The 9851-nt window shown below is 32.7% G+C and overlaps 1 protein-coding gene across 1 annotated transcript; it reads left to right on the top strand.

Annotated features, from left to right (window-relative positions):
• Positions 1 to 5266: 5266 nt before the first annotated feature.
• On the top strand, positions 5267 to 8021 carry LOC110627849 (transcription and mRNA export factor ENY2). The gene is made up of 5 exons (XM_021774224.2): positions 5267 to 5487; positions 5588 to 5684; positions 5811 to 5905; positions 6655 to 6731; positions 7544 to 8021. The coding sequence occupies exons 1-5, from the start codon at positions 5477 to 5479 to the stop codon at positions 7612 to 7614; spliced, it is 351 nt and encodes a 116-aa protein (XP_021629916.1). The 5' UTR covers positions 5267 to 5476; the 3' UTR covers positions 7615 to 8021.
• The last annotated feature ends 1830 nt before the right edge of the window (positions 8022 to 9851 follow it).

Genomic DNA, 9851 nt, shown 5'->3' with positions numbered 1-9851 from the left:
ATATAAAGCCGAGCTCAGAGGTCAGATTAGTCCAGCTCAGACAGCATGACTTGAGAGCTCGGCCAGCTAAAGGAAACTCAGAGCTCATTTCACTAAGCAAAGACAAAACTCTCAGGTCGGTCAATTCAGCTCGGACAACATGACCTGAGAGCCCGATTGGATGAAGGAGACTCAAAGCTCAATTCATCGAAGTAAAGACCGAGCTCACAGGTCGGTCAGACAGTCCAGTTCGAAAACTTGGAAGCCCTGTTGACTAAGTGGATCCGGAGTTCAACTCATCAGAGCTCGCAGATAGGTTAGATTAGCTCGGGAAAAAGCAGGACAAAGCTCAGTTGGTTAAAATGATAAGGCGAGCAATCTAAAGTATTTCACACATAATAGAAGAAGAACAGCTTAAGCATGAGAGCAGAACAAGAGCTTCATTAAAAGAAAAGCACATTACAGCACGTTACAAAGGCCTACACTGCGGGATAAAAGACTATTCTTAAAGAATTTACATATCCATATACTTCCTCATCTACGACTATTACCTACCCTACTATTCTAGTCTTCAGCTCGGAGGACTTCTCGTAGCTCGGAATGAGAGTTTTTCAGAAAAGGCCAAGATCTGTCTCGCTATTACAGGGGAACTGAACAAGTTGATTCCCATAAGCATTTCTCACTGTTCCCCTGGGCGAACGTCCGGTTATCCAAGTGTGATGCACGATACATTCGAACTAGCTCAGATATGGTATGCCGGCCGTGCATCACACATGAAAAACATAAGTCTTCGAGGCTATGGCCCCGAAGAGATCGCGAAGTACACATTCGAAGAAATTGCTGGAGACCTGACTGAGTGCAGCAGATCCCAGTCTCACGTAATACTGGTACTTCACACCAAAGGGAATAATAATACTGGTACTTCACACCAAAAAGAACAGCAAGCTGAGCGCCGGCGCCACTCCCGTTTATATCAAAAGAGGACAACAGGGGCATCGAGGAAATTCCCTGTTTCTCTGTGGAAAAAGGCAAAGTAAGATCGAACCCCTCAACAGTCCAGAACTTCTCTAGAGCCCGGACAACAAGCAGAGGAGGAGGCCGGCCAGACGACCTGGGTAAATCAGTTTCAGCAGCTTGCTGAATGGTCTCGCCCTTCGCCTGCCATATCCGAAGAATCTTCAATGCACCATCCAGACGCCTTAGAGGTAACACTGAATTTTCAAGAATTTTGAACTGACCCATTTTTATCTCAGGAACTGCCAAAAGTTTCAAAACAGGGACAAGTCAGAAACAGTTCTCCCTTAAGATGATGAGAGCACAATCAAGGCAAACCTCTGGGGCGCAAGGCAATCTGTTTGAAGAAGGCGTCGGATAGACCTGCCACAGATAAAACAAGAATTTCTCGCTTCAACAGAAGGCCCAAGAATGAAGAAAAGCTGGCGCTGATATATACTCGGAGCCTGAGGACTTAGCATGGGGCAGAGTTACAATAGACCCTAAGCTAATGATGTCAGATTTCTAAAAGATATTCACAGAAAAGGAAAGAAAGGAGATGTCCAGATAATGATGACAAGAAAGTAAAGGCGGCAGAGGACAAGAAAAATAGAGAAAAGACAGAAAGAGGAAAGAGCAGATAGAATTCAGAAACTGCGCAACGACTGAAAGATGAAAGGATGTTATTAAGGCACCTGAACCCGAACAGACGCGATCATAATAGTTCTTGATATTCACCCCCTCGGCAGTTGGAGCAATAACAGCCGAGAAGGTGAAGGGGCAATTGATGACCGCTGGATTCCTTCACCCCAGACCAGGGGCTTGACCACAGCCCAAGGCCCACGACGTAGGGGCCCGCATACCTGATGTACATAACAAGCCTGGCTCATCCAACCTTCAAGGCCGGGCTCGGCCCATCTTCCTCACTCAAGTCGGCCCGGCCCGCACGAAGCAGACCCTCCCCACTCAGGCTTAGCATCCGGCCCAACTCTCAGCCCAGCCCAGGATTCGGAGTAATATTCACCAGACAGCCTGGCAGATCCGCTCGAACGTACGCACGAGGAGAATCAGAGGCCGTTACGCATGGAGCAGGCGGCTGATACCCTAGTACCTCCGAATCCGCATGGCAGAGACGCGTGGCCCAATCCTGGAGAGACCTTTACACGTCACCAGCAAGCAAGACAATGTATAAAAGAGGAGTCCCCTCCTCAGAAAGCTTAGGCCTTATTCAGTAATACAAAACCCTTATAAAACCCTATTCAATTAGATCTCAGATCATCAATATGAAAATCTAATTTTTCTTCAATTTTATATTTACATAACAATATGCTTAAAAAATATTTAATCGTACTGTTTGTTATTCTTTTTTCAGTTTGTTGCATATTTATTTTCTCCCCAATCTTTGACTTTGAGCCATACATCTTCAAGCTAACCCCATTTTTGTTCTCTTTAACACACTTTGCTTAGAGCTTTGCTTCTCTCATGAACTTATCAACCTCATCAACGACAAATCTGCAAAGTGCACATGCAAGTTTTCTACCGGAACCTTTGAGAGGAAATTTAGAGGTTTAATGATTTAAGGATTTAGATAAAATATGGAAGACCTACTTAAGATTTTGGAAAAAGAACAAAATGAATAATAAGGAGAGGACATGCAACTGAGACAAGGGGCATAGGGATGATGGCGATAAGGGGCAACAAGGGATGGTGATTGTGGTGATGCTGCTAATGGAAGGGATGGTGATTGTGGTGATGCTGTTAATGGATGATGTTGGTTATGGTGGCAATGCAAATAAACAATGAGAGCAATAGTAAAATTAAATGATTTGAGAAAAGTGAGTTTTAAAGAATTTTATTTTTCTAGAAGGGTAATTTATAATTATTCTCTTTTTTTTACTATATTTATAACTATAAAAGATATAAAAAATGAGTGAAATGATTATTTTATTAATGAAAATAAAAAAAAGATATTTTAATATATTTTAAAAATGTATAAATTTACTTGTAAATAATAATAATAATAATTAAGTTGTAAATCTTAAAAAAAAAAATTATCATTTGATTAAACTTGTGATTAATTAAAAAAATTTTATTTGGTTTATATATTATGGAAAACTCATTAATTAGTTTATAAATTTTTTAAAAATATATTAAAATATCTCTAATATTTTAAAAAATTTATTAATTATTTTTTTAATAATTTAACTCTTAAATATTTTACTATTTAATCATATAGTTTGAAAAACATCAATTTTTCAATATTGTAAAATGTTACTAATTAATTTTTTTATATTAAGATTATTTTAATTTTTTTATAATATTTAATAATTAAAATTAATAAAATAATTAATTAATAAACTTTTTAAAATATTGAAACAAAATTGACTGACCAACAAATTAATGTTTATATAATATAAATAGTAAATAGTAAGAATGTTTCTAAAATTTTTTATAAAAATTTAATGTAAATATTTATATACTTTTAGAACGCAGTGGAAGTGTATCTGTGGGAAAGAGTAGATACATAAATGTTTAATTTCACTCTTGTATTTATTAGATATATTCAATTAGTCTATTCTATTTAGTTTAAAAGTTTAAATCTAATCTTAATTTAGTCTTAAAAAAAAAGTTCTAAAGCTATTTTTTTATTTATTCAGTTAGCCCATAATTAAAAAGCTCAATTTATTAGTTTCGAATTAAGGTGAAGTTAAATTAAAAGTTTTAAATTAATATATATAAAAAAATCAGCTAAGTAAATTTCAGCATTACCTCTCTCTATATACACATATAAAGCTTTAACAACGACCTACAACATTAAGAATTTTGGCTTCATAATATACTTAAAAAAAATTACTATGTGTTATAAATTTAAATTCCAAATTTAAATTATATTTAGCATAATTAATTCAAATGTAATTCTGAATAAAATTGTAATTAATAATCATCTAATAAAACAATTAATTATATCTATAATTTTAGCTTTAAGAAAAATAACTAAGAAATATAAATTTTATTTTTTATTTGTTATGATTCAGTAATATAAAATAAATTTATATTGCATTTAATAAAATTATTTAAAATTTTATAATATAATTTAAAATTATATATTGATGATGGTTAGAAATAGCGTTGAATTTCTATCGTTTAATTTATAAAAGAAAATAAATGAAATGATTGATATTTATAAAATAAATGAAATGATCGGTATTTATAGTCTGTCGTTTTAAAACTTAAGTTAAATAGTTAAATATAATAAATTATTAAGTTAATTTAGAATTTGTGTATAATAATATATATTTTAATTTTTATGCATATTTATTATTATATTGTAAAAAAAAATAATTATGAAATTTTTTTAAAATATATTTAATATTAATTAGTAAATAGGGTACTTGTATTTATAAGTATTGTGGAATATGTCAGTGTTGTGGAATATATTAAATTATAGGGTAATTTATGATTTAGTCCCTGAGTATTACCATTATTAACAAGTCAGTCCCTGTATTTTTAGAAACCTATTAAAACGTCCTTATGTTTTATTTCCGTCAACGAAATAGTCCTTCCGTCCTATTTTCCGTTAAAATTAGATAAAGGATGAGTGAGAAAATTTTTAAAATCTAATTTTACCCTCAAATAAAACTATTTATTTAATCCTTGTATATTACAATTATTAATAAGTTAGTTCTTACATTTTTAAAAATCTATTAAAATATTTTTATCTTTTTTCATATCTATTAAAACGTCCTTATCGTTTTTTCATATTTTACGTTTTAATAGGTTTCTAAAAATACAGGGATTGATTTGTTAATAATGGTAATATTTAGGGATTAAATCGTAAATTAACTATATTTTTAACGGTAAAAATAAATAGAAGAACTATTTCGTTGACGGAGAGAAAATATAAAGACGTTTTAATAGGTTTTTAAAAATACAGGGATTGACTTGTTAATAATGGTAATATTTAGGGATTAAATAAAGATAATTTATTTTGAATATTCAATATGTTCAAAAGAGAGTGAGTATCAATAGAAAATTAAAATAGTAAAAAATAAATTATTTTATTAAAATTTTTATATATAAATTTATTAATAAATTTTATTTTTTAAATTAAAATTAAATAGTAAAAAATAAATTATTTTATTAAAAAATATTTTTTAAATATAAATTATTTTTTAAAAACCTTATTTCTAAATAATAATTATTAAAATTTAAAAATTATGAAAAATCTCACCGCATAAAAACATACTTTTAAAAATCTTGTCTTACCCCCAAACGAATTAAAAATCTCTCATAATATACAGCGTGTATGAATGAACTTCTGTTCGCATTTATCTCCACCGACTTAACACCGTTCAAACGCTTCAAAATAGAACGGAAGCTATTAAAACGACCCGAGTCCACAAAAAGCCAGCAGCGAGTCCAGCTCCGGCAAACCGTCTTAAACGAGGAGTCTAATAATAAGGGCAAAATTATACTCAGAAGCTAGTTCCGGCCGCCATACAAAATGACTCACAAGTGAGTTGTTGGTAAATTTTTTTACAAACTTTGATTTTACGTCATCGTTAGCGCATGCATGATGGATCAAATTACTTTCTCTTTTTATTGAATTTATTAGGAGGGCTTCTGTCAAGCGCCCACCAACTCCTGTTGCAGACCAAGTTCATGCTCATTCAAGCCAACAGCTCACCCTTCAGGAAATCATCAATATTAAAGTAATTTATTTTATTAATTTTGAAGGGCTCTATAATTATTTATTGTATTAGAACTTGGAGGATGGGACTTCTACATAACGATGGCTGGTTGATTGTTTGTCAAATTTGATCTGGTTGCTTATGCAGTTGATTGAGAGTGGAGAGAAAGAGAGGCTAAAGGAGCTTTTGAGGGAAAGGCTCATAGAGTGTGGTTGGAGAGATGAGATGAAAGCTCTCTGCAGGTTTCTTCCTTTTTTTTTTCTTAATTCTCCTTTAGTCTTTAAGTTTACCTGAATTCAATATGGCTTTACTTGTTATTGTCATCTGATGATAATTGTTTATCTTTCATGATGAGTTATTTTCAAGCAACCATTCTGATTAGTATATTAGATCTTGTAAATTTCCATAATTGTTTCGCACTATTTTTTCAGTAGTTAATGTTTCTTGTTGTGTGTTTGTGAGGGATCTTTTTCGTCAGAACATTTGACTGAATGAGGGATTATAACTGTACTTAAAAAAAACAGAAATTATAAATTAGCATCACCACACAGTTTGATTCACATGCCAAGTAATGTATTTCGAGTCCTATATATAGATGCTGATGAGACCCTGAAAAATAAATGAATTTGTATAAAATTACTGTATGTACAGTCTAATTATGTGAACTGAAATTAAAAATTTTATTAGGAAGGTTCTAAGTTATAGATTGTCATTTTTTTGGGTGTACGAAATAGGAGAGTGGCCTGTAGCATTAGGCAGCCAAGAAAATAATTATATAGATGGAATTGAAAGTATGCATTTGCAAATTTCTTTGTAAATTGAAATTATCATGTCCTTAAAATGCAAAACTCTAGTGCTTTTCCACTACTAGTTGGGTAGTCATGGCTCGATCTTTATTTCATTTTTTTAAGAAATATGATCCTTTTGATTTGCTATATTTCATTCATTGCATGACATCTGAAAAATCTCTGTGCAACTTGTTCTTCAAAAGGGCATTCACAAGGAGGAAAGGAAGGAATAATGTTACAGTAGATGACCTTGTACATGTCATTACTCCGAAGGGCAGAGGTGGGTATATATCTGTTTATGTTTCCATTTTCCATAATGAACGAACAGGGTGTTTTTTGGGTGCATGTGGTCATCTGCAATTCTCATGCTGATGCTTCTGTTGTGAATCTTATATATTATGCAGTTGAAATTGGCTGTCTTTAGGCATTTGTCCTCTTATTGGGGTTTTTTTTTGGTGGAAGATAATCGGCTCGAATATTACCAGTACATGGATTTTCCCCTTAGGGGGCTGGGGCAATTGCATGTCTGAAATTGCTTAATTTGTCAATTGATTGATGGTGCTAGATTTTTATCACTCCAAACTGTGATATTGTTAATAATGCATCCCACTTGAAAGTTAACTTGGAAAAGCAAGTGAATGGTATCCAACTTCAATTATCTGTTATCAGAATTCAAATTGTGTGCCTATTGCTGTTATGAAGTAAGTTGCATGTATCCAGAACTTCTCTTCCATCCCCTTGTGTTGGTTTTAACACCTAAAACTCCACTATTTAAGTCTTACATTTGACAAAATATGAAGAAATACAAGTACAACTTAAGCAAATCACTTTTTGGTGTATCTGGATGGGTCTCTGTATTCAAGCTTGATAAGCATTTTGTTGCCTGGAGCCATCAGTTTGGCATTCAAATTTAATTGTGTTACAACTTACAGAAGCATTCATGTACATTATGATCTCCTGTTTCAATCAAAATTGGCAAGCTGATGTCTTGATTTTCATTTTGATAGTCACTTTATTTATTGGTTTTGATATTTTTATTGCTAATTTTTTTGGTATCTTCACATTGCAATTATATTATTCTGTCTTCTACAGCCTCTGTTCCTGATTCAGTGAAGGCAGAGTTACTTCAAAGTATAAGATCTTTCCTAGCATCGGCTATTTAACATTTTGAACCTAATCTCCCAGTCTCCTTGTGGAGTCACATTCTGGTTTCTAGTCCTTTAGTTTGGTTAATGAAGCTTATCAAAGCACATGCTTTCAACGGGACAAGATTAACATCTCACTTTTATCAACCGATGGCTGAGGCGATTGTTCTACAAGAATCAGTATTACAAGAGCCCTTGTGAGTAGTTTTTGTTAGTGTTGTGAGTTGAGTGTTATCAGCAACCCATTGGACTTATATGGAATGGGTGCGTTGCTGCATTCCATTGTTAATATTTGGTGCCTTTTTAATTCTGATTACGCATCACTAACTGTTTTTAGCTATTATGTTTAAAGCTGGTTCTATTTAAGATTGTGGTTATATGAATTTAATTAATTTGTTTTGAGCACTCCTAAGTGAGTTTGATCTTCTTTGTTTGGTTCAACTCTTTTAGGCTTAACACAATGAGACCATGCCAAGTTGCCTTGCTGATCTCTTCTTCTGGGTTGGGTTCATTCTTTTAAAATAATGTAAAATTTTTATTTTTTTAAATAGAAAAATTAAAAAAATTGAATTTTTTCATTCTAAAAAAATTATTAGAAAAAATTAGTGAAATTAAATTTTTGTGAAATATTTTTTTTTCCCTCGAAGTTTTACCAAGTTGTGGCTGAATTTTCAATTTGTAATTTGTTTGGGATTATTAGTTTCTCTGTCTCCTCCTCTTGTTTTAAGTGAGTGAAAAGAGTCCAAAGAAATACTCCAATGAGAACATTGCAATTTTTGTTTATAAAACATTGGATGAATTTCCATTGCTGGCCTTCTTGAATTAAAAATAATAAATAATATATTTTGAGGTATATTTAGTGCTTATGGAAATAAAAATATATTTAATAAGTATAAGTTCTTATTTGAATAAAAAATTTTATAATAATCTAGTTTTTTTTTTTATTTGGAATAAAAAATTTAATATTTTTTAATTTAAAATATTTTATTTTTTTAAAAAATTACATTTTTGTATAATTTTATAAAATTTATTTAGTTTTTTTTTAAATAAATCATGTTAAATAATATATAAAAAAAATTAGTGTATTATTATGAAAATTCTGAATTCATAAAACTTTACCATTTAATTTTGAAGGTATTATTACGAAAATTCTGAAATTCGTAAAACTTCACTGTTTAATTTTGAATGTAATATTTTTCTAAATTGAACTTTAGTCTATCTATAATTTTTTTTAAAACATGTCTTAGGGATTGTGTAGAAGCATCGTTAAGAAAAATATTTTTGACCTTTAAACCACAATTCAAAATATGCACTTAGAATTGTTAAAATTGTTATTAAGAAAAACTGTAATATCCGGCTAGATTCCGGTATCGGAATTCCTACCGTCCGGTGGAATCTCGGACGTCGGAAACCTCTAGAAGGATAAAAGTATGTTTTTACGATATGTTTTCATGTTTTTAATAATTTTAAGTATGTTTTTAAATGAGTTTTTGTATGAAAAGTTTTTGGAGGAAAACCCAAGTTCGGCCGCCGAAAGTCAAGTTCGGCCGTCGAACATGCATGCGTTTTGGATGCACGTTAGGCCCCCGAAAGCATGAGAAAAGGGGAGTCCAGGTTCGGCCGCCGAACATGGCATGCATGCGGAGGCACATTCGGCCCCCGAACGTGGCCTGGCCAGCCACCTATAAAAGGGGCACTTAGCCGAAATGGGGGAGCTTTCTCCCATTTTCGGCCACAGCTAGCTTCCGACCTCCCTCTCCCCAAATCTTGTGTTCTTTTTTCAAATCTCCTCCATTTTTCTTGAGTTTTAACCTCACATTGCAAGTTTTGAGCATTTTAAACAAGTTAGGAGCTTTGGAAACTCAGGAGCTCATTTGCTTGGATCTCCGAGTTTTGGTCGCCCCTTTCTCGATCTTCAAGAGGTAAGAGCCGATCTTAAGCTCAATGTATGTTTTAAACAAGTTTTATGAAGTTTTATGGGGTAGAAATGCATGTTTAAGTTAGTTGAGCTATGTTAGGTTTTATGTGATTTATGGACAATGTATGTTGTTGATGTGTGTTTGAAGTGTTGTAGTTGGGGTATATGCTAGTTTGAGACCCCTAGGTGTAATGTATGATATGTATGCATGTTTTAGAACAAGTTTATGCATGATTTGAGGCTTGGGGAGGCAAGAGGCTCGTTTGAGCCGAGTTTCTGTCCATTTGGGAGAAACCAGGTTCGGCAGCCGAAGGAACTTTCGGCCGCCGAACCCCCT

The sequence above is a fragment of the Manihot esculenta genome, chromosome 12, assembly GCF_001659605.2.
Source record: "Manihot esculenta cultivar AM560-2 chromosome 12, M.esculenta_v8, whole genome shotgun sequence".
NCBI lineage: Eukaryota > Viridiplantae > Streptophyta > Magnoliopsida > Malpighiales > Euphorbiaceae > Manihot > Manihot esculenta.
This window is presented reverse-complemented; position numbering and strand designations above follow the sequence as displayed.

Bases quoted from the DNA above. Each gene is read 5' to 3' on its own strand.
- LOC110627849 (XM_021774224.2), top strand. The intron at 5,685-5,810 runs GTAATTTATTTT...TTGCTTATGCAG, and splicing joins AGGAAATCATCAATATTAAA to TTGATTGAGAGTGGAGAGAA. The intron at 6,732-7,543 runs GTGGGTATATAT...TGTCTTCTACAG, and splicing joins CATTACTCCGAAGGGCAGAG to CCTCTGTTCCTGATTCAGTG.